This window comes from Lichenostomus cassidix, chromosome 11 (assembly GCF_008360975.1).
Source record: "Lichenostomus cassidix isolate B80296 chromosome 11, HeHo_3.0, whole genome shotgun sequence".
Lineage (NCBI taxonomy): Eukaryota > Metazoa > Chordata > Aves > Passeriformes > Meliphagidae > Lichenostomus > Lichenostomus cassidix.
Window position 1 is genome coordinate 8,002,329 of NC_139492.1, and position 24,518 is coordinate 8,026,846.

Below are 24,518 nucleotides of genomic sequence, written 5' to 3' on the forward strand. Positions count from 1 at the left end.
AATGAGAAGGGATCACTGGGTCCCCTCACCACATCTGATACCTCTGATGGCATTGGCAAGAGGCTAACAGAACCCAAGAGCACAACAGAAAGAACTGGAACAGAGTTATCACAACCCCAAACCTCTCCCACAAACCGATACTCTCTGCTGACAGAACACTGCCTAGCTGTGTGTCACAGAGGGACACGATGGGAATAATGTGAAGGCTGGGAAACCATCACATCCCTGGGAACCAAGGGCTTCTGACCTTTCTAGCAAAGCCTGCTGAGAGAACTGGGTGGGTTGTTTTGTACTCCTGGCTTTAATTACAGCCAAGTGTTTAAGTTATTCTCCTCCAACCACCCCCATGTCCCTCACAAGCACAAATCTAGCTTTTTATAGCATATCCGGTATGGATGTTAAACACATTCAGGAAATGCACTTTCAGCCCCAAACATCCCCTCCCCTGGACCAGTTAGTTTGCAAGGGTTTGTAACATGGAGACGTGGAGCCGGATGTTTGGTTTTGTGACCGTTGCTTTTGTGGATTACTTCTGTCTGTTTAGAGAAGGGAAATTAAATAAATGCAGGGTAGGCTGGCTGCATTCAGAAATAATGCATGCTGCTTGTAAGGTGAAAAAAGAAAAGCCAGATGGAGAGGCCACTCTTAGCTGCTCAAATTCCCTTCACACAGGGCAAGGCTTTTTTTTTTTTTTTTTTTAAATAGCTGACAAAACTCCTGGGGGCTGACAATGGCTCGCAGCACAGTGGGTGTTCACAGGCACAGCTAGGATACCAAAATCACATTTTTCACTGCCTTGTAGCAATAGACTGGGGCTCTCCCATAATGCATAAGGGAAAAATGCACTCTCTCCCCCAAAACTTCTGTTTTAAGTAGACAAAAGGTACCTGCAAAGAACTGTCAGGCTATGCCAGGCTCTGTTGGTCCCCCAGCACTGTTGTGGCATGTCACCATGCCAGAACAGCAGGGCCTGGATAGCTTGGCTCAAGTCTCAAACCTGACCTTTGTAATTTTCTTAACATAAGGGGCTTGCCTCTGGCTTTAAGGAATACCACAAGCCTGCTAGTAATTTTCTCACCTGAAAATACCCTGGCTGGCTTCCCAGATGGAAGCATCCTCCTAAGTCCAAAGGCAAGCATGTTTGCTGGCAGTCTCACGGATCAGTCTCGGACACTAACCCAAGACTCCCTGGAGCACTCTCAGATCAGAGGGCACATGCTGACCAGATTGTCCCAGAGAACGTCCTACTAAACCCTCAAAAGAGCTGGGCTGCTCCACACACTAATGCAAACACCACTGCTGCTCCTCTGCTGTAGCATCCCTGCACAAAGCCAGGATGCACTGCAGGAGCTTGAGAAAGGGAAGGCACTTGGGGCTGTGCTGCACTGGGATTTAGTGCTCTGAAGAAAGGCAAGACATACAAGCCCAGGGTATTTTTCCCCACCCTTCTCCATAGGCAGGTCACCTCATGTTCTGGGCAAGCAACTGTCAGTAGGACATCACACATCAGCAAGCTGAATGATGACCTAATTAAGCTGCTTCCAAAATAATCACACTGAAGGAAAGTTAAAGGCGTCCTTGAACTCATTATTTCTTATATTGATTTTTAGTCCACGTTTTTCCATATTTGATGTGAATTCTTCAGTTATCTGCAGCATTAACCCAAACTGAGCTCTGGCTATTACTCCTGAGCAATCCAAGCTCCAGCAAAAGCAGCCATGCCCCTTGGTAATGACCAGGCTGCACAGGCCCACTAGCCACCCAGCTCCTCCCCTGGGCCTGTAAGACACAGGAGTAAACATCAATCTCTGCATAACTGGAAGGTGAATAGCCCCTGGAGCTTTCCCTGTGGGCTGCCAAACCTGCCTGCACTCAGAACAGCAGGGCATTTGCTGGGGAAACTGGAAGGCAGGTTTGAAGACATAGGACCACCAGCAGTGCACACAGTGAGGAGCTGCCCCAGCTTCAGCCACCACTCGAACAAACTCTGGCCACCAAAACTGCACAAAGAATGCCAGCCCAACCCATGGCAAGTTTTTCAGCACAAAACCCTGTACACAATACTTAGGTTACAATTAATGAGCTCTGCAGGGATGGACCTTTGTGCAGTGTGAACAAGAGCATGAAGACTATGCTCATCTATGCCTTCATTCACCTCCGGGAACAGCAGCTGTCAAGGGTCACGCACGCACACACACTATGCTTTCACTACCCTGAGCTAAGTATAAGCTATGCAACACTTAGCTGGAAAAATGAGTGACAATCCAGCTGCAGCAACTGAATAACAGCTTCTCAGGGAAAGGCAGCCTCAACTCACACTGGAGAATTGCTCTAAGCAGATGGGAAGGACAATGTATTTATTTAAACGGTATTGTTTCTATGTGATCAAATCATACGCAGCTTATGTCTTTCAAATATAAATGCAAACAACTGAGTTAAATAAAAATCATCACTGGAACACAGAAGCATCTCCTCTATTCCTAAGAAGCTGGTGATCTCCCTGGCTCATCAAGAACCAGAGTGGCATGTCAGATGCACAGGGGACCCTGACCTCCTTGTATCTTTGACAAGCATTATGATAATCTCAGAATTAGGTGTTAGAGCTTGAACAGCAAGTGACAAATCCACATCAAAATTATATTAGAGAACATCAAAGAGGCAAAACCGTCTCTCATTTAAATGCTCACCCAAAGTCTCTAAGAAGCCACAGCCCAGCCTGACATGGCCATTTATAGCCCTGAGAAGCACTTGTCAAAAGAACTGCAGGCTATCTCAGGCATGTTCCTTGGCTACCTGCAGTTTCATCAGGCTGCTTGAGACATTCAAACCACTGTTTCCTTACTAGGATGAATGATTTATGAGGATTAAGAAATTTGAGCCTGAACCTATGAAGTGAGTCACTGGAACTCATAGTTTGCTTCCCCCACTTCCCTCCAGCCCAAATCATCACATCTGTCCAGGCCTAGTCTTGCTCTCACTGAAATCCTGCAGAAAACAAACACCCATTAAACACTGCACAGCCTGTACTATTGGCTCAAGTGCCATCTTTCTCATTAAGGGCCCACACCTGAGCAGAGAAATCACATACTCACCCCGAGACTGTCGGCAAGGAAGCTGGAGCTGCTGACTGCACCTTCTCTTGCTGCTTCAGAAAAGATTTAGCTTCTTTTGAATTTGAGTCCACTTCTTTAGTCACTCTGTTGGAGGAAAAGAGACAAACCAGAGGCTGAGGAAGAGCTGTAGCTAACAGTAAAATCAAAGATACATCAAAGCAATACAGAAAACAGATACAAGAGTCTCCACATCCCCTGCAAAGAGATCACCTTCATCAGCTGCAAGCTGAAGAACACACATCTTGTTAAAATTTCATTCTAGTGACAAACCCTCTATATTCATGGCAGAAAAAAGGAAAAGAGTAGCTAATTAGAGCTGGGGGAGGAGGGGATTTTTTTTCCTTCCAACAAACTGGAATGCTTATTCATTCAAACAGGCCTGCCTCACCAGCAGCTACTAAATGCTCTCCCTCAGGTCACTGGGGGCAATTCCAGGCTCTTAATTGTGCTCTTGATTTCCTCATTTGTTGGTCTTCTGCCACCCACATCTTGCAGCCCACGGCACACAGGCTTGGCAACATCTGCAGCCCAAACCAGAGCATGGAAACCGGCTCTGGGCATGGGGAATGGGAGAGAAAGCTCTGACAAGGCAGAACGCACAAATTTACTCTCATTTTCTAGTTAATTTTTGTTTGAGGCCCCGAGGGTGCAAAATATTGAACTTCAAAAAATTATAAATCAATATGGCATCTACAGTGGGGAACGAATTATAAACATGAGAAAGAATCTCTAGAAAACCACTCAATAATTAATTGTTAGAAAATCCCAGCTACTTTAGCCCCTTCATTTACCATGACCTGCCTCCAGCAACATGCTTTTCATGCTCTCAGTAGCTCTTAATGAGGTTGCCCTGATTTGCCAAGCTAACAATTTTGCTCCCATGGAGCACAAGCCTGTGAGCCTCTCCAGGGCCCTACAGCTCTATGGGCACAGAGACAGCCTGACCCACAGCTCTGTCAGCCCAGAAGAAACAATCCTCCATCCCACCCTCCTGCAGCCTGAGCCTCCGGCTGCATCTGCTCCAGCAAGGGTGTGCAGGCTCATCCCTGGTCTAGAGCATATGCTGATGAGAGGCTGAAAGCCTGCCTGATCATGGGATCTGACGTGGCTACAAGTCAGGCTAATCACTGCTTGCTTCCTACTCACCAACCTGACCCCACAACTTCCATGAAAAAACTAGGTATTAGTCATGGAGAAACCCCAGGAGCTGTAGCTCCAAAGGGGTTTCTGCTGGGCTTGCATCAAGGAAAGTGACATGGAGTTATCTGTTAACCCTGGAGGCACTGATGTCCTGAAATCTCACTTGCACACTAATGCATCCATGTCTTCACCCTGACAGTGAATCAGCATCTGAAATTCTCTTTCTCCTTCTCCACAGACTGCAAATGCAATGGAAAAGGCACAAGAATACACGCCTGGACTGTACAACTGTTCAGCCTTGTTCTGCAAGCGCAGGAGGAGATTAACCCCATTTCCCCCCTGCATTGTCACATGCCTTTCAAACCATGGCAGTCATGTGGATAGAGACAAATCCCACACTATGAATATTTAGAAGTGTTTGCTGATCAGATTGGTAAGGGAAGGGGTGGGAAAAGCAGTTTAGGAAAAAAAAGCCAAACTTGCTACAGCATCATCACAATTTAGAACACCTGAAACACACCATCAAGTCACAGCCCTCATCAACAGTGGTCACATCACACAGCAGTAGCACACCAAAGGTTACCCTACGTCCATGGATTTCATTTGACAGGATAAACTTGGTGTCCTCATGCAGCAGTAAGACAGAATTCCCCCCAACCATGAGGCTGAGTTCAGATCAATGCAATCAGAGTCTATTTATTTCCAAACACAGCATCTAAACAGTCAGCTCTGACCCTGCCGAGCTGAGAAGCAGCACCCTTTCTTGTGCACTCTGCAGTGCTGGCTCCTGGCAGGGTCCCTCTCCTGTCACCCCCTGCACTGCTGTGCCATCAGGGTGACTCCTGTCACCCCCAGCATGCAGGGAGCACGTGAGCCACAGAGAGAAACATCAGGCAACCTTAAGCAGGAATCTGACAGGTGTAGCATAGTAACCATGTGCCCTGGAAAAGACCCAAACTGCACTGGTCTCAATACAGCCACAGGATCTGCACTGGGGTTGGATCCCAGCTGTTGAACCCTGCATGTTTCTGGGCCTTGAAGAGTGTAGGACCAAGAGGAGGCAGGGGTCACTGACAGCCTTCCCACTGACTCTGCTAAGAGATGACAGCCCAGCTCAGCTCCCACAAACCTACAGGAATTTGGCAATTAAACAGCTTACAGGATCTGGACACACAGCACTGAGCAAGCCTTCAAAGCCAGTGGCAGAGCTGGGATCTCTACACTGGGCCCTTGGCCTTATAACCGCCTGAGTGTCTTCAGCCTTCTCCAAGCCAGAGACAAAACTGACTGATGTCTCATCTACCAGCCAAGGCAAAGAAAGGCACAAGGCTAAAATGAAAAACAGCTCCAGGGATTTGCACTCTGACAGAGTTAGCACGCTCTTGCTTGCACCAGCACTGCAAGCCCCAGTCCTTGGAGCAGGAAGATGCTCAATCCCAGAAACGGTGAGAAAGCAGAAACCTCTGCCTGCTGAGGCCCCTCAGCATGAAGCACATGATGCACAGGGAGGGTCTGGCACAGGCCTTCAGTGACAGACACTTCAGCTATCCAGGGATACCAGACAGGCTGCTACCAAGGGTTTACTTATGCTTCGACACTTGCACCCTCCTCCACCTCAGGGTACCAGCAACAATGGCTGGCCACAAAATACAACACTTAGTTCCATTTTCTTTGCAGCCTTTGGCCTGCCAGCAGCTGCTCTAGCATATATTTTTGGAGCTGTCCACTGCACAAATTCAGCTGCAAAGCTGCAAGCAACCTGCTCCACCTGGACTGCCCAGCTGGGGACACAGGAATGCAACAGAAATGTAATTAAAAGTGACCTTTCAAGGCAACTCCATCACAAGACCTACTTACTGCCTCATAAACTGAAACAAAAGCTGCTCTGAGGCAGGCTGCTGCTGGGCTGATGCCAGCAGCAACTTCTGCACCACTCCAGCAGGAATGACGAAAGAGTATTAAAGAGCTTTACAAGGTATTAATTCAGGTTATGCACACTTCAACCTTTCCCAGATCTCAGGCCAGGAAGGAAAAAGAAATCCTCTGGTCTGCATTATTATGGGAGACAATAACTCTCTCCATGTAGAAACCAAAACAATTCTTGTTCTTCGTGGGGAGAAATGGGAGTCATTAATCCAGCTGGAAGAAATCACAGTCATTACTAAGGAAAATTACAAGACCTTTCACTTTTAAATACTTGATAAATAACTATTTGCCTGACTGTTTATTGGGATGCTATTCACACATTATAATCCAGGAATAAACATGAAAATAAGTATATTGTCAGTAATAAAACAAGTAGCTAGTGTCTCGCCCACTAGCAGCCCCTTTAATTCACACACAAAACTACTCACTCTCATCACTTCTCATAGAGATTTCATTACAGTGCTTTGCTATTAAATTGCATAATAAGATTTCCAAAACACAGAACAGTTATTAATTTTTTGGACCATGCCAGAGCCTGGTAGCACAGATGATGCTACTGTACAAGGTATTGTGCAACTGTAAAATAGAAATGTCTTCCATATTTAGAAGTTATTATAAGGAAAACACGCTAGAAACTGGATCACAAGGTGCCTCCAATACTTACAGATGTCCTTCTTAAGACACTTCATCTCTGAACAGAGCTCAAAGTGACACCCAAGCATTTAGGCACAGCCATACCCACCCAGCCTGCTGGTTTGGTGCCCAGTGGTGATATGTTAATTCCAACTTCCACCGAAGAACTTACCACCATTCCTTTTACAGTTACCAACTGAAATGCTGCAACCTATGTGCATGGAAAAGGCCCCAGTTATGTATGCTCAGCACCAAACCACATGAAGACAGCACACCTGCTGTCAAGGCTGTCCCAGAAGGGATTCCACAGAGCACTTACAGTACTGACATACAGCATATTAATTTAAGAACAAGTGCTTCATCTGCTCACAGCAGTGCCCTTAGCCCCATAAACTGCTACAAGGAAGGAGGAATACATATTGGAATGAGCATTACGCTGACAACTCCAGCTAATCTGCAGAAAGGGATTAAACCCAAATTTTCATACTTCAGTTCAGTGGCAGAGTGAGTCTAATACACCAACTTGTCTGTTGCACCCTGGTCTTACACCAGGTGTAGAGCTACCAGGGGGTGAAGAGGAGAGTCCCAGTCCATCACACCGTAGCACAGCACAACACCCACAGCCCAGCACTTGCCCCAGTGTGGTGCTCAGATGCCTCCACTCCAGCTCAGCTGAATCCAGTCCTGCTGGCCAAAACCAGAACTTGCATAGGGGATGCCAAGGCTGCGGTGTGTCAGCAAAGTGCCCAGCTCAGCAGTGAGCAGCAAGGTGCCCTGCAAGCCCTTTGAGAAATGTATCAGCAGAGCTTCATCCTTGCACAGAGGGGAAACGGAGGCAGGATAAGGGCAAGCTGGGAAAGACAAACAGGCATATCGAGAAGGCTCGCAGGCTAGTATCTATAGTCTGCAGTGTAATAGCAACCTTATGCATCCCAAGTGCCAAAATCCCTCCAACTCACCCCCAAGTGGCTCAACATAGCTACATTCTCCTAACCAAAACACCTGGTGCACATCAGGCTGAAAAACACATGTTGGTATTTGGGTATAAGAGGACTTAGAGCAGAGAAGACAGTTAAAATCTTCAATCACAGCAGTGCAAAGTTACCATCTCCCCTGACCCTCCTTCTGAGAAAGGGAGAACAAGAGTGGAAGCTGTGGAAAATGCCATCTCTTTACCACGTGTACTTAGGACACATTCCTCACTTGGGAAACCTGCCCCAGTTTAGACCTGACACAGTTATAAAACTTTCCACACTATCTTAATGTTGTTAGCTCTGGGGAATCACAGACCAAGGAGGACAAAAATGAGGCTAATTACCCTTTCTCACTATTACCCATTTGTGCTTAGTCTCAATAAATAGTCCTCCAGCCTTCTGGAATGATCACTTGAGGAGAAAATAATACTTATCTACAGGGGTTTGTTAAAAAAAACCTAATCCCTTTTGAGCCGAGGAATATCTCTTCTGAATATTTTTTTCCTGAACTTTTGTGCTCGAGCTGCAATGTCCCGTGTGCCTTCCACAGACAGATGCACTGCATGAGAGGCAATCCTCCAGCCTGCAAGGTCCTGAAAATGCTGGAGTGCACAGGTTCAGTATTTTCCAGGAGGAAAGTAAGTCCTCACACAAGTGAACCTCCAGACCACATCTGCCTGCACACTGCATATGTATGTATTTTATGTTGAACTAGCTGGTGTAGAGCAGACAGAGCAAAAATTAGTACATCCCCATCACTTTTCTAATTTCAAAGTAAAACATTGCTGGTTTTTTTCTGAAAGGGGGAAGACTATTCTCCAAACCTTCCTCTTCAAACCAGGGGGGAAAAGCTGTTCCCTGGGAAACTCAGCCTATTCCCTGAAGCAACAGAGACAAGACCAAGCTGGAATAACTGATAATTTTGTAGGCTGACTAGATAGGGAGAACAAGCTGACTGGTTTGTAGACAGAAGCTGCTGGCTGGTTTCTAAAAAGAATCAAATGTGATGAGAGCTCTCCTGGAGTCAGGCAAGGGCCAAGCTGCCTGCCTGGTGCTGCTCCTCACAGCAGGTGTGTGCTGCTATCCAAGCAGTCAGCCCAGGCTGCATCTCAAACCAATTCACCTGAGAACAAGCAAAGGTGAATGCTATTTTAACATCAATAATGCATAAGAAGTACTTTTTGACGTCCACATCCTAACTTCATAAGCCTTGAAGGAAACGACTGATTTTCTGTCATCTCCTGTATGACAAAGACTCTGTGACAGATGCAAAGATAACATATGGACAGTGCTGCTTCCTGAGATGCTGACCAAGCTGTCAGTCCCCTTTTGGACTTCTGCTTGCAGCTTCTGCAAGAGGCTCCATAAATCCAGAGGGAAGCAGCACTCCATTTATTAAGCTCCCACTGGGACTTGCAATAGGTAGAGCACGTCAAACACTGCTCTCTGGAGAAGCTGACCCACAGCCAGGGCACAAGCCTTCATCTTGTTGACCAGAGCCTTACTCACCCATTTTAAGCATCTCCAATTATCAGGTCCCTTTTTGCTTCTTTGGATAACTATTCCTTTGGCCAGCTCCATTGCACTGCTTCAAAATCCTACCATGCATTAGCATGTCAGTCTTTGAGGCATCTCTATATTTTAATTTGTACTTCTCAAAAGGATTAACTCACATCATGGAACACACCTCAGAGCTGAGCAATCCAGGTGAATCCAGGTGAACACTCACACATGCAGAGCGGCTGCATGTGTGAGTGTGACAGTCCCCTGACACTGTTAACCATGACCTGCAAATACACTGAAAGCCAGACAGATCCCTGCAATCCCCCAACTCTTACAAAGCAGAGCAGCACTCAGGTCACAGACATGAACTCATGTCACAGCTTCTCCTGCTGAAGGAAGGAGTACCATAGGTATCAAGAGTCAGGGGTTCCAAATTCATTTAGCACTATGAACACTGGACATAAAGGTTACACAGATCACAACAGGAGCCAACACACACTATAAAGCAGAAGCATCCCCATGAGGGAAAGGCCAGACTAAGCTTGGCTTGGTTTGTAATGTGGTAATGAGATAGTAAGGCAGTGAACAGCTCTGCCTTCCCTTCAGGCTAACACAGAAACCCTGTCGCTTCACCATCTCTTAGTTACAGAAAAAAATAATGCATCTTGCAATCTGCACTTTCCAGCAGGGGAAACCCCAGGCCCAATGGCTGCAAAGCAGGCTCTGCCAGCATCTCACCAGACATCAAAAGCCCTTTTCTGAGCCTGGAGCTGTCAGGAATGAGCAACAGCTTGGAAGCAAGGGAAACAGGCCAAGGAGCAAAATGCTGGGACTGGACCCGAGGCCCCTGAGATGAAGGCATGAACGGAGGGACCAAAGACCCCCTTACTAATACCAAAAGAGCCTGTGTGAGACCTGAACAGGTCACTAAGCATCTTCTATTACCAGATTTTTAAAAGCCAGGAAACTGCCTGAAAGCCAGGTGGAAAGAAACAAGGTCTTCTACTGGGGAAGGGTGTGATTTTTACTGAAGTACTTCCACACTAACTTACACAGAACACAGGCAGAATACACACTGAAGAACCTGAAGATGAGAGAACAGAGTTTGTCACCCCTTTCTCAAAGCCAATGCAGCACCCAGGTACCCCACTGCTTGAAAGACCAAGAAAAGCAGGAGGTCAATCCATCATTTTGGTGATGCTTTGAGACTCCTCCTACCTCTGGAGATCGCAGCTGAGCCTTCTTTTTCATCCCACTGATTACCAGCAAACCCACACAAATGAAACCAGCACGTGTAAATTATTTCCCTGAAAGCATCAAGCCACATTAGAAGTCTAAATGAGTTTCAGGTGGGCACCTGCTCAGTCTTTTTCAAAAGCATGGTGAGATAAAGGAAGACAACAGGGGGTCAGCACGTGTCAGGTGAGTGCAGTGCAACTGTGTAACACTGCTGTTCACAGCCCCTCTGTGCTTCAGCTCCCCCGTCTCAGCAGAAGCCTCACCTGCACATCTACTATTAAAAGAATGTGGACTAGACACTGTTCATTAGGCCATTCTCTTCTCTAAGCACATTAAGCAAACTATAACCTGATTTACTTCAGAAGCAAGTGCTCTGGCTTAGAGTCCTGGCTATGTTTATGCAGTTACAATTTCTGCAGCTGCCTCTGAGAAAGGCAAATGCCTCCTCACAAGTGAACCAGCACACAGCATAGTTCCTGCTCACGCTCACTGACCTCATCTCTAGGCCACCGTTGTGCCAGTCAGCACTGCACAATGTTACTATTCCCCAGGGAAATTCTGAAGCATCAGGGAATGGATGCACACAGAGGAAAGGTTATCAAAATGCGGCCCTGGGACTGTGTCATTCTTGAAAGGTAACATATTTTCACTTATTGGTTTCCAAAAAAAAAAAAAAAAATCAATAGTTGTTTTTTAAATTGGAAAAGCCAATATAAACTGTGGATAGTTGAGGCATGCTTTGACCTCTAAGAAAAACAACAGAATAAGGGCAGAAACAGGCTGCTGCCGACACTCCATTATACCAAGATCAGCATTTTGGTATAAATTGGTAGAAAAGCAACCACCCACTTTTTAGTCTGCCACCTCTAAACAGTGGTTGCATTGATATTCCATGTAATTCTGAATGGATTGATTTGTTTTATGGTCCCACAGCATACATCTCCAGGCTTCTACTGTTCAGAATAAATTTCTGGTAAAATCTTAAAAGCCAAGGATTTTGCTGCTTGCCTGCACTGTGCAAGCCTCCTTCAGAAAGTGGTATGCCACCAGAAAGTGGCTAGAACACATTTCTCTAAAACACCTTAGCCAAGGAAGACTGAGGATAAAATCCTGTGGACATCTGGCACCAACAGTCAGCAACACAAAACAGAAGTCCTCAAGGAGTCTGAGCTTCAGAGTGGCTTTTCCAATGGCAACTGAAATTCATTTGTCTTTTTCTAACAATTCCTTGCTGCTGCAGTCAAAGCCATTGCAAAAAGCACATCAAAACATGAGTGATTTCTTCCTCTGCTCCTATTTGTTCAGTTCATTGTTTTCCACATCGAGCCTGACAACACCCATCCACCTCATCTGGTGGAAGCTGTGGAGCACTTGCTATCCACCTGGAAAAGAGGCAGGGCTTTCCAAACATCAGTCTTCAAGATACAAATTCTGGTAATGCTCACCTGTCTTCTCACTCACAGGTATTAGCAACACAGCAAAAGCTTTTCCAAAAAAGCACATATGGAAGACATCAAGCACATCAACCTTGATCTGATGTGCACCACACCACCTACAACATCAGATGTCCACCCAAACCTCTTATCTTTCTCCTGATTTTAAGAGCTACTGTGCTTCACTCAGCATTGCTCAAAATCCCATGAGCACAAACCAAATGACCAAGATTCACACCCAGCAAGAAGTGTGAGCATGCTGCCAGCCCCTTGCATTGATTCATCCACCGAGATCCCTGAAAAACATCAGGGAGATGGTAAGGTAAGGAGAGAGTTAATGGTGTTATGTGCTCTCTCACTGCTCGTTAGCCTGACAAGTCTGACAGGGCCATGCTGAGATCACAGAGCAAGAACACAGATGGACAATTACACATTTTTAAAATTGCTCTCTGTGCCAGATCTGAATCTTGAGACTTGTGCAAGTCAATTCCCTGCTCTTTTTACCCATTCCCCTTGAAATACATTATCAGCAAGAGGATTTTCCTTCTGCTCTTCTTGCTTGCCAGGACGAAGCAGAAGCAGCTGCTATTCCTCAGACAGCTACCTTAACTGTCTTCAAAGCAAAGCAACAAAATAGGTGACAGTCTCCCAAACTCCTCAGCTGACACACCCTTTGTTTGTTAAGTTAATCACATTTGATTGCTCTTAGCTGTCACGTAAGGAGCAGGGAGGACATCAGCCACTGATAAGGAATCAGAGCTTGAGCAAGGACCGCGGAAAGCTCAGGCTGTTCTCAAATGTCTGATCTGCTTCTCCTGCAGCCCTTTCCACCTGCTATCTCCTAAAAATGATCTGGGATCAAGTGGAAGAAGCTCTAGAACAGGACAGCGTATCCAGAGTTAAAACAGTGACCAGTCCTAGGACATAGCTGTCCATTCAACAAGAACACAGGTAGGCTAAAATTAATAAAAGAAAATCAATATTTCAGTAAGGGTAGGCAGCATCAAGAAATCCTGAAGCAGCAGCACTGTAGAACTGCAGAGAACTGAATTATAACTTCAGCTCCACTCTGAGGTCAGCACTTTTTGATGCAAGGGGATAAATCAGTCCTTTACCAGCTCTGCACAACTCTACTGAGGACCTCACCAAGATGAAGAGCCCAGCAGCCCAGAGAACACCTCAGACTGGGCTCAGGCCTTGCTGTCTCGCAAAACCAGGCCTAAGTTAAACCTGACAGCTTCATAGGACACCAAAAAAAGAAACTGTCCATGGCCTGTAGCCCTGCCTGCACAATTCCAATCATCAATGACATTCTTGTACAGGGACTCAGGGTACTGGCCAAGAAAGGGCTTTCCTTAGCACACACAAGCCTCCTGACGAGAACCTGCTCTCAGTTACTTCACCTTAGCTTCTTCTGCCCAAAAAGTCACTGCTCAGCTTGCTGGGAGTCCTGGATCCCAGCCCATCATTCCTGGAGAAGACATTCTTGTGGGAAGGTAAAGGGAGATGTGACAGGAACACCTTGTCAGATTTCAGGAGAAGAGCAGGGCTTTCCCCATTGACAGATGGAGAGTGGAGCCCTACTAGAGCTTTGCTTTGGCTGTTGGTTCACTCACACAGGGAAGCGGCTGAGGTCACTGAAGCAGCACAAGCCACAGCTTTGCCAGCACAACACAGCACCACCAGTACAGTACAGCAACTCTGCAGTACCAGGAAAGCATTCCCACCACAATAACCTGTGTAAAGCTCTGGCTTTAAACCACATAAACAAAGCAAGTGCACAGAAATACAAAGTTTCCAGTCTGGAGTCCTTTACTTGGAATCCACGGTGTATGAATGAAGCGTGATGCTGAACACGGATCTCCCATTCCTGAATTAGCACCTAAGCCAGGCACCATTACTCCTCTGAATATCGTTTTGCTTCCTACAAGCCAAATTAAGATGTTTCAAAGTAAAATCTACTCTTGATAACAATCAATAATCTCATTCTGCTCTTCCCTCACATGTTGTCACACTGACACCATTGGGTCAGACCAGCTTCATGTGTATGAGCTCCACTCTGCTACAGTCCCAGCTGGTCACAAAGTTGACTTTCATGGAAAGGACACAGAAGAACCATTTTGATGTACTGCACACAGCAGTGATTTAAAGAAAGCCAAGGACCAAACCTGTTTGTGGAGTGCTGAAGAGAAAACAAGCAATTACGAATCACAACAGTTAAACCCTGGCACTAGGGATGCAATTCCCTATTAATGCAAACACACGTCCTGTACTGTGAGGCAAGTTCATAAACTAGAGGCTTCAAAGGAGCTTCAATCTTCTCTGCCAGGGAGAAACGTCTTGAACTTCCATTTAGATGCTGAACTGCCTTTGCAAATTGCTCTTGCTGCCCACAATTACAGCCATTTGGGTGACAGTCACCTGCTGCTCCTTATCTATTTAACACGAGAGAGGGAGAAAAAGCTGACAAAAAAGTCCCAGCTGGAAAGGACTGTAATCAGTTTAAGACTCTTTCTGGTTCCAGGATTCAACACCTTTAGTTTTACAAGGCAAAATTATACAACGTATTTTCTAAAATTAAAAGCCACTAAATTAAAATCTTCATTCGGTAATTTTTAATTTTAAACACTCTGAACCTGAAGTTCAGCATTAGCAACTGATACAAGCACAGACTCATCAAAACAGACATTAAGTGCAGCAATAACCTACAGGGGAATTTGACAACACAAAAGCCTTTTACTATTCCAGTATAGCCCTGTAGCTGGAGATCACTTTCAAGATACTTCTGCTACTCCAATCAGGCAAGAGAGATCATACCATCTTCTTAGAGGAGAAAATAAATTGTTTTGCAACAGGAGATCAGGGTTAAATGATCTTCTGTTAAGAGCTTCAGCGAGCAGACTGTGAAAATTTGTGTCCTGAATCTTTCACTGCTTAAATACTGATCTAAATTCTTCTCAAGCTTTCAAAAGAGCAACACTCAACAGTAGCCTCAAACCATTTAGAAAGGGAAGAGACAGAGACAGCTCTCATTTCAGTTCCTTCGGTCCACAAATGCACACACACATAACTACCCTGTGCTGGCCTTTTATAACCAACGATTTGCCAGCTGCTTCCCCAGGCAAGGACATCAGTGTTTGGTATTCAGAGCATTTGCAGACGTTAGGGTGGTGCAAAGAAAACCTCCTGCTATTCTGAAGAAAAAGCAGCCCTCTGGCCCTCACCTACTGCCATTAGGGGAAAGTACCAGCAGCTGTGAGTAGCAAGTAGCCAATCCCCTGTACCCTACCCACAGCTAACAGTGTAACCCATTTAGAAAAGCAAGATGTAGCAAACAACACAAGAGCGTCAGCTCTTAATAGGACAAAAATCAAGGGGGCAAAAAACATTGAAGGTTTTTTCTGTTACCTAAAAGCTAAAGAACGTAACTTTAACTCTGGTACCAGCAGAAAATGGTGCTCCAGACCTCACTGTAAAACATTCTGTTGCTGGCTCTGTAACCTATTGATACAATAACTGCTGTAAACAAAATATGCATTAGCCTAGGTGTTTGCAGAATTACTCTCGTTGTCACTTAGCCTCCAGCTGTTGCCTATTTCATCAAAAATTAGTAGAAATTTCTAGTGATTTCTCTGCAGATTCCCAAGGGAAACAGTCAGCAATGAGCAGTACGAAGGACACTTAGAAAAGCAACTGGTGCAAGAAAATATGTCTTTTACTTAGTTACAGTCCTTAAAAAACTACAGATGAGATACTGGTGTCAAAAGCATAAAATCAGCATCTCAGGAGCCCTGAACAACCTCTGTTCACATAAGGCAACCAACTTTTCAAAGGACAGTGAATGAAGTGAATGAGGTTCATCAGTCAACAAACAGTATTCCTACAATCTGGCTTGCCCAGGGAAGTAGCAACATCCCTACTATGGCTCACAGCTCTTCTCAGATTTTTCGAACAGCTCAGGCAGCAGTGCTAACACGAAAAGCAAGAGCAGCAGAAGCCCCAGCTCTGCCTCCTCCTCCTCCAGATTTAGGCAGGGTGAGTGTTACTGCTGGGAACTGCTGCCCTCTGCTGTCACACGAAACAGTTAGCCTGACAAAATCCGGTTTAATGATTACCACATAAAAATAAAAGCCCCCATGATAAGAACCAAGCAGGTCACAGGGCAGTGAGACTTCAAGTGGATTCACCCAAGCCAGTCAGATCTGGTCTTACACATTTATAAAACACCTCGCCCTTTTTGCAGCACAGCCTGAGAGGCCTCTTGAAATCCAAACTCAGCCTAAAGCATGATTTTACCCAGCCCATCCCCTTTGCTGCAGCTGTTTCAGAGGCAAAAGCATTCAGCTGTTAGTGTGCTCAGCAAAACACCTCTAACTGCCTGCAAGTCTTTGTCGTGGATTGTAAACATCTCCAGGTAAAGTGCCAGCCAATATCCTGACCCTGCACAGGACCTGGACTAGCCTGAAGGAATGTGTTGGCCTCATCCCTATGGGACCAGAGGGGCTTCCTTCCTTGTCTCAACCTTCAGTGACAGTGCCACCAGGGAGCTCTGCCAACCATTAGAAACACTGGCCAGATGGGGAAGCCTAAGTGAATTTGAATTACGTTTACAAATGTTTTGAAGTTGAGCAAAGACAGAGGTCTGCATATAAGGATACTCTGCAGCTCTCGGGCAGTAAAATCTTGGCTTCATTTTCCTTGAGGTCTGTATGTGCTCAGAATAAAAAAAAAACCAACCAGTGTGAAGGAAAGAGAAGACTCAGTGTACTCCAGAGCCCAGCTCCAGCCTGCCCCCAGCACAGCAGCACCCCAGTTTGCACTGGGCCCACAGTGGACACATCACATCTGCCAACTTACTTGACTTCCTCACCAGCAAAATCGAATGTTTTGGTGATTGTCACTTTTCCTGAATCTTTTGGCTTCTCCTGAGACTTATTCCCACTCTTCTCTTCTTCAGCCTACAAAATACATGAAGGAGAAAGGAAAATAATGCATTTGTGGAGCTACACCAAATTATCATTCCAAAGGGCTGAAGGCCCAACACAGACCTTGGGTAGCACTGCAGTTTAGACTGGCAGTCAAAGCAAGTCACCCACAGACAAGAAAAAGGAAATAAATACCCCTTCCACCAAAACAAAATTCCCCATTTTTGTTCCAGGCTCTCACTGGAGCTCTAGGATCAAAACAAACTCAAAACAAAAAGTGAAATTGTAATAAATGAGGAAGGAGCAAGAATACACTGCAGTGGTTCAGAAAGCAAGCAAAAGCCTGGAGACTTGGTTCTCCCAAACTAAGCACCACCAGGTTGTAAAGCTGCCAGGGCAAATTCCACAAAAGTATGTTGCTTTTTACTCAAGAATAGAGAAGAACACAACCCATCAGCAGAAAAAGTAATGCTGATCTTCTCACTTGTCAATAACATCTCTTTAATCTGAAAAGGGAAAATCTTTATTAAGCAATTTGTCAACAATACCTCTTAATTTACTCAGTCACAGCTAGTTTCTAAAAGCACACATAAAAAACCTCAGACTCTGTGAGCTACTAAAATAGAACCCAAATTCTTGCTCTCAATCAACCACATACCACAGAGATCTTCATGCAGACAATGCAAGCCCAAGTTAAGGTCACAAAGAGAACAGAGGAACCGTATGTCTCCATGAATTATTCCATGGAGGAACTTTCAAAGACATGTCACACTTTAGCAACCTGCCCATAAAAGTAGAATCGCTCAGAAGAAAACGTTCCCTCTCTTCTTCCCTCTGACTCTACCTGTAACCACCTCAGCTGCTCAGCTAGTAATAAGGAGAAGCAGGAGGGCTAAGATGAAAGGACTCTTTTTCCAAAAGTTGCAGTCAAATATTACACAACTATACTTGCTCTGCAACCTTCCAACAGTCATAGAAAGAAGCTTCATACAGTCAGAACTGTACTCACCAGGCAGACTCCAGACTTGTGTTACTGAACACTGTTTTTTGGCTGAACCTTTAAAAAAACTCAAACTGCTAATTCTAGCAAGAGAGGCTCAGTTTTGGTACATTCTCCACTTGTGCTGCCTTAAGCATGAAAGGCTTTGCAAGGCAAACACATGCAGTTGGTTTTACTGAGAACCAAATCCTTTTAAACAGCAACCACAAACGGAAGTCTCTCTCCAGAAAAGCCTCTGCAGACTGAGAGCACCTTACTGGGGCTTACAGAGGACACAAGAAAGCCAGATTCAATCTTGCTACAAATGTGCAACATGCAGCACCTTCCAGACCTCCTTAGGGTCACTGAGACGCCAGCACAGACCTCTCTTGTTTCCCATTCACATACACACAGAGTCTTTATTTTTTTTTTTAAGGATTAGGAAAGGCACAGGCACAACTCTGACCAAAGCTCATCACTCCTGTGTCACAAGAGGAATCCAGGACCAGGAACAGAAGCCGACAGAGCTGCGTGGGACACTCTGAGATGCTGCCAAACTGCTCCAAAAGCAGCACCACCAGATCACAGACCTCCCGATTTGGAAGGAAACTAGCACCTTGCAGTCTGGCCCACCAGGGGATGCCAGTCTTACAAAGCAGAGGGGTAAGGGGCAAACCCAGCCTCTTCCCAGCTTTGTCTAACACCTGATATCACCCAGAGCCAAGACTGTGTGTTCTAAACCTTCAGGCCCTTCCCACACTCCCTGGGTGCAGGTCCAGGCCCCCATTACCTTCTTAGTTTGTGTCACTTGTGTAGCAGCCACTGCTTTGGGTTTCTGTCCTACATCACTGAGGAAACTGGCCCAAAGAGCATCCTCTTTCCTTTTTTCTTCTTCTTCTCTGCTTCTTTGTACTTGCTCTACATTATCCACTTCCTCCTCTTTCTGCTCCTCTCCGTTCTGCTGAGCCTTTTCTTCCTCTTTCTCATCTGGCTCTAGTAGGAGACCGCCTTTCTTCCTCTTCCTGAAAGCAGACACCAAAAAAGAAAGAAAAAACTAATATGGAGCTGCAGCAACACTATTCCAGAGCTAAACTGTAAGTTTGGGTAAAGCAACACAATATTTCATATTTTTACTATGACATTCAATCTGGGAGGTGCACTCTTAACCTTGGGGGTGTACGTATTTCATTAAATTGCTCTGAAAATGCTCTGAAAATGCTGCAAGACTGATGCAGCCAGTGCCCCTGAAGTGAACTGGCCTGTGTGTATGTGTTTCTGTGAGTACATAATGTGCTGAAACACTGGCACAGGTTGGCGAGGGAAGCTGTGGCTGCCTCATCCCTGGAAGTGTTCAAGTCCAGGCTGGATGGAGCTCTGAGCCACCCGGTCTAGTAGAAGGTGTCCCTACCCACGGCACAAGATGGACTTTAAGGTCCTTTCCAACCCAAACCATTCCAGGGTCCTGTGGTTTTGGGATAATGCAGGAACCAGGAGGGGAGGAGAACTTGGGCTAGATAGAAACCAACCTCAACTAAAGTGTGTATATATTTATTTCAATGGGAGAAACTCCCATACGTGCGTGCTTTGCGCTTTAAAAGGTTAATATAAACAACTGCTGGGGAGGGTTTTCAGGCACGATGTCTATCAGGCCCCAGGTTCTCTGCTCCTGCCGCTAAACCGGATGGCAGAGCAGCGTTTCCCGTTCCCCCGACCCTCCGCGCAGCAGCGCCAGCACCGGGCCGGATCAGCACGGCCGTACCTGCTGCCGGGGCGGCGGGGACTCCTCCTGCCGCGGGGCGGCCGCGGGCTGTCCGCCGGCTCCTCCTCCCGCACCAGCTCGCTCTCATCCTCCTCGCTGTACTCCGCACCTGCAAGCACAGACACTGAGCACCGGGACCGCCGGGACCGCCGGCTCCCGCCCGCCACCACTCACCGGAGGGCACATAGTCGTCATCCTCGGCCGAGGAGTACTGCTCCGACTCCGACTCCGACATGGTGCGGCCCGGCCCGGCCCGCCGCCTCACGGCACCGCGCGCCCAGAGCGCCGCTGCCTCCCGCGGGCGCCCCCTGGCGGACAGGAAGAACAGCCGCGCCTCCACGCGCACAGGAAGCAGCGAGAAGAGGCCGCCAGCGGGCCAGAGCGCCCCACCAAGCGGGCCGGAGCGTCCCACCAGCCGCACCGAAGGCTCCCAGCGTTCTTTGCGGCCCACCGCCGTTCCCATGGCAGCGCGGGGTCAGGGCGGAGCCAGCTGCCCGCTGACCAGTGGTGATTGGAGAAGAGCCCTGTCTGTCACCTGACAACGCTTCCCATTGGCTGGGATAGGCGGAAGGAGGAGGGCGGAAGAGGCGGTGGCGGATGGCGGCGGGGCGGGTGCGGGGATGGAGGGCGGCGAAGCGGGCGGCGCTGGCGGGGGGCTCCTGCAGCAGATCCTCAGCCTGCGCCTCGTGCCCCGCGTGGGCAATGGCACCACCACCTACTCCAGCCCGCTCTCTACCTTCCCAGGTACCTCCCTGCTCGGAGCGGGGCCCGCCCGCCGGGGCGGCTGGAGGCCCGCGGGCCCCGGGCCGCCCTCACCGCCCTTCTCTCCGCAGAGATGTGGTACGGCGTCTTCCTGTGGGCGCTCGTCTCCTCCCTCGCCTTCCACGTCCCGGCCGCGTTGCTCGCCCTCTTCACGCTGCGGCACCACAAGTACGGCAGGTTCATGTCCGTGAGCGTCCTGCTGATGGGCATCGTGGGACCCATCACCGCCGGCACGCTCACAAGTACGGCAATGCCCGCCAGTATCGGCCGCGGGGATCAGAGGTTGCCGTCGGGAGCGCGTGGAATGGCGGTGTTCCTCGGGATGGGGATTAACGTTCTGGCTCTGTTTCCCCGTTGCCCCACGTTTGAAAGGGTTGGGCCATACCCCATCTCGAGCCCTGTGTCGGGCATATCAAACGTGCCCATCGGGTGCAGAGCCAAGGGGGCTTTCAGATTTCTGAGCACCTGGAGGAAAATCTCTCAGAGGCTTGGTGTCAGTACCCAGAAGTGGGTAATGTTTACAACCCATGGGCTCTCGGTGGGGGTTCTTGTGGCAAAGGTATGTCCCAAACCACATCTGCTGGAGGCCTCAGCAGAGGTTCAGCACTAGCTCACCCATTGCCACCAGCATGCACGGGTTACAGGCTGAGGTTTGTCACACATCCCCAGCCCAGCGTTCTTGCCTGCTGGAGTGCAGGGAGGGGTTCAGACCCTGCTGTTCTCTGCCCCAGTCTCACATCCTGAGGCTGCCCCTTCATCCCTGTGGCAGAGCAGCTGTCTCACATTCCTATCTCGGCTTTTCCCCCTCTCCACAGGTGCAGCCATTGCTGGAGTTTACAGAGCTGCAGGGAAAAAGATGATTCCCTTTGAGGCCCTCATTTTTGGCGTGGGCCAGACGTTCTGTGTGGTGGTGGTTTCGTTCCTGCGCATTCTGGCCACTCTGTAGCTGCTCTGGAGAGGCTGCAGAACACAAACCAGAGGGGGAGTGAAGGACTGCTGCCTCAGAACAAATCACAGGGAGCACAGCTCCAGCCGTGTGCTTCTTCCACTGATTGAAGGAATTGGGAGGGCTTGCTCCTTCCTCCAGCGTGGCTTGAAATTTAAAAATTGTGAATTTTGTTACTTTTTGGTAACGTTAAGTGCCAAGTGAAACTTTATTTCTCTGGAGGGCAGGAAATTGGCTTCCAGAGGAGACCTGGGTACCTTTCACTGGTGATGAATTGTGGTAGTGGAACACAACTAAGATGTGACACCAGCTGTGCTGGGCTAGGAACAGGACCAGACTGACATCATGTCCTCAGAGCTCACCCACTGCTTTGATCTGTTGTTGCTTTGTTTTCAGTGAACCTGAAGCTCATTTAATGTCAACTTTTTAAATTAAAAAATTAATTGGTTTTCTTCCTGGCCCAAACTTCTTAATACCAGGTCATAGCCATAGTGAATTTGGGAGCATCAAAAGAAAAACTCATTTTAGATGGATGAGAGGGCAAAATTGTGTCTGGGAGCTCTGGCTGTGAATGCTGCACAGGGGAAATGACTGGTATTAAAAAGGTTGCTGGTTTTGTGAATTTTATTACTGTGAAGCCCTTCTGGCCCTGTGGACATTTTGCCCAGAGGCAAAACCCAGAGGAATAGGCACTCCAGAAATCCCAGGGTGTGCATGTGTGTGTGCACAGCTTCTCAGGCTTTGAAGGAGACGTGTGTTTTCAAACATTCCCATTCTCCTTTGACTTGCTGGTGCTGTTCATGGTGGTGTGGTGTAACTGGGTGTCTGCACTTATCAGGAAACATTGCTGGCCAGCTTGGATAAAATTCCTCATGCTGCTGAGAGCTGCATGGCCAGGCTGGGTTGTGACCTGGGGCCTCCCCAGTGTGGGGAGTGCACTGCGTTTTCAGCATCCAGCCAACAGCATGCCAGGGGCTGGGAGAGCTGCAAGGCTTCTGGCAGGAGCCTGGGTGATTCCTGTGTCCATGTGAACACAGCCCCAGACCAACCCTTATCGACAGGCAGTACTGTCTCCTCATGAATTGTTTTAGTTTGTTTTGGTTTTAAATGACTTTTAACTAATTGGTAGCTCTGCACTTGTGCCCAGAGTTGTGCCACATGGCTGGGGCACTTGAGCAGCTAACTGGGTTCTTCTGGGGGCTCAGTTCTTTGGGGTAGCTGAGGTTGAATTCCAGGGATGTGGCTGGGCAGTGTAGCCACCCCTAGGGGTTGGCTGTGGTCTGTCTGTTCCCAGCTCACACCATGCAGGCTGTGGAGGGAAAGTGCTGTCTTTGTCCAGCCTTTCAGGGACAGTTCCCATCTGTGTCTTCATTGAATTCCTTTGGTTTCCAAATCAGCTCCTTTTGTACCTGCAGCATTTCTTAATGCCATTTATCTGCTGTGAGCCCACATCCTCATGGCTCAATGACTGGACATGGCACTTAGTGCCATGGTCTAGATGATGAGGTGGTGATCAGTCAAAGCTTGGACTCGATCTTAGAGGGCTGTTCTAAGCTAAATTGATTCTGTGATCCTTCTACAGGGCACTGTGTTTATAATGGAAAAGGGTTTCTCTAAGCACAGACTTCTCAGGAGTTGTCTGCTGACAGCAGGAGGTGTTTTGTAGGAGCTACATACTGAGATTACTCTAAATTTTAGCCCATGGTAATTCAAGGAATATAGATGTGCATTTTAGGAAATAATTTAATGTGAGTCCTTCTCCTTAGATGGGTGAGGTCCAAGAGGTGTAACGTATACTAAACCCTGGATCTGTAGAGGGCTCTGTGTGCTGTGCTGCTTATAGAGAGCCAGTCTTCCTGTGAGGGCAGAAACAATGAAAAAGCAGGAATAAGCTCTCTCTCTTTTCCCCTTCCCACTTCATATTTCAGCATGTGTACAGAGTGCACAGTTTAATTTACAGGAATTATCCTGTGTTTTCCTGGATGGATTAAAAATATCTCATGGAGCTTGAATTGGGTAGGTCTGGCTTTCTCTTTCAGGTGTCACCAATGTCCCGAGCACCTGCTGTGCTCTCCCTTACCCTGCCCTGGTGCCTGGCACCACTCAATAGCCATTAAGCTGATTGCAACTGAGAAAGCACTTTATCCATGTGCCCCATGGTACAGCTACAGCAAGAGCAGGTTTCCTTGCAGGAACAGCTGAGGGGTGCAGGACGCAAATGGGGCAGTTACAGAGCTCAGAACAAGTGAAAAATTGCTCAATAAAAACACTCAGTGCTGGGTGAAGTGAAAATCTGTTTTCTAGCCCTTGGGATCTCCCAGAGTCTGTTTTGAGGAGGTTCTGGTTTACTTGAGTTGGCAGCTTGACCCTGTTTGGAGTATTTGGAGTTGGCAATGTCTCTCTATGCCTGTATTGCTGTGAAATTTTCAGGGAATTCTTGCATAAAAGGTGAACAATCAGCTGATTTGTCTTGACTGGTATTAGAACAGGGGGTAAGTTTTTTGTGTTACCTTGGTGCTCACAGAACTTCCATTCCACTGGCTGCCACTGGCAACCTCCCTCTCCAGTAAAACCAGAGCTAAGTAGGAAGGAGGAATGGCCTTGAGTTGAAGCACCAGATGGCAGTTGAAGCACTGGTGGCAGTTTCCTCCCCTCACTGGTTTGGCTTTCCCTTTCCACTCCTTTATTCCAAGTGAGGCACATGGAGGAATCCCTTCAGTTTTCAGCAGGTATTGGTAGACTTGGTCAAACTTGCCAAAAACTGCAAAGAGCTGGCAAAAACATCAACACCAAGGTGTCCCAGGCTCAACAGTGCTGTGAGCCTCTGCTGGGGAGCTCAGCCAATGCACTGGTTAAGGAAACACCTTCTGGAGAAGCCACCTGCCCTGGAGGAACACCTGCTTACACTTGTGGCCCTGCTCCCTGTGTGTGACATCCCCCCTGCTTCCACCTGGCTTCGTCTCATTCACAGCTTCAGCTGTCATGAACAAATCTTTGTATGATTGAAAATTCTGTACATTTTATTTTTCTACTGACACTTCTAATCCTGGTGGTGATTATCAGTAAATTCTGTAACTCTTGAGGTGAATGAATATTGTGTGTTTCTTCTGCAGCTCGACAAGGGAGCCAGTCTTGTGGTTTTGGAGATGAGCTGCACTCCTGCTTTGTGTGGTGCTGTCTGCACCA

General features: G+C 47.4%; 2 protein-coding genes across 2 annotated transcripts in view; one reads left to right on the forward strand and one right to left on the reverse strand.

The window, feature by feature from the left end:
- The window catches only part of CFDP1 (chromatin remodeling protein CFDP1), a 61,987-nt gene extending 42,033 nt beyond the window's left edge, over positions 1-19,954 (reverse strand). Inside the window, exons 1-5 of the mRNA XM_085071743.1 lie at positions 19,799-19,954; positions 19,625-19,733; positions 18,656-18,887; positions 16,819-16,919; positions 3,093-3,197 (exon numbers count right to left, since the gene is read on the reverse strand). Of these exons, the coding sequence (XP_084927869.1) occupies positions 3,093-3,197; positions 16,819-16,919; positions 18,656-18,887; positions 19,625-19,733; positions 19,799-19,859 (608 nt within the window). The 5' untranslated portion in view covers positions 19,860-19,954. The remainder of the gene's footprint in view (positions 1-3,092; positions 3,198-16,818; positions 16,920-18,655; positions 18,888-19,624; positions 19,734-19,798) is intronic.
- A 254-nt stretch (positions 19,955-20,208) lies between these two features.
- On the forward strand, positions 20,209-24,412 carry TMEM170A (transmembrane protein 170A). The gene is made up of 3 exons (XM_085071744.1): positions 20,209-20,368; positions 20,458-20,628; positions 21,202-24,412. The coding sequence occupies exons 1-3, from the start codon at positions 20,245-20,247 to the stop codon at positions 21,330-21,332; spliced, it is 426 nt and encodes a 141-aa protein (XP_084927870.1). The 5' UTR covers positions 20,209-20,244; the 3' UTR covers positions 21,333-24,412.
- Positions 24,413-24,518: the final 106 nt, after the last annotated feature.

Bases quoted from the DNA above. Each gene is read 5' to 3' on its own strand.
- TMEM170A (XM_085071744.1), top strand. From the start codon at position 20,245: ATGGAGGGCGGCGAAGCGGGCGGCGCTGGCGGGGGGCTCCTGCAGCAG. The intron at 20,369-20,457 runs GTACCTCCCTGC...TTCTCTCCGCAG, and splicing joins CCCGCTCTCTACCTTCCCAG to AGATGTGGTACGGCGTCTTC. The intron at 20,629-21,201 runs GTACGGCAATGC...CCCTCTCCACAG, and splicing joins CACCGCCGGCACGCTCACAA to GTGCAGCCATTGCTGGAGTT.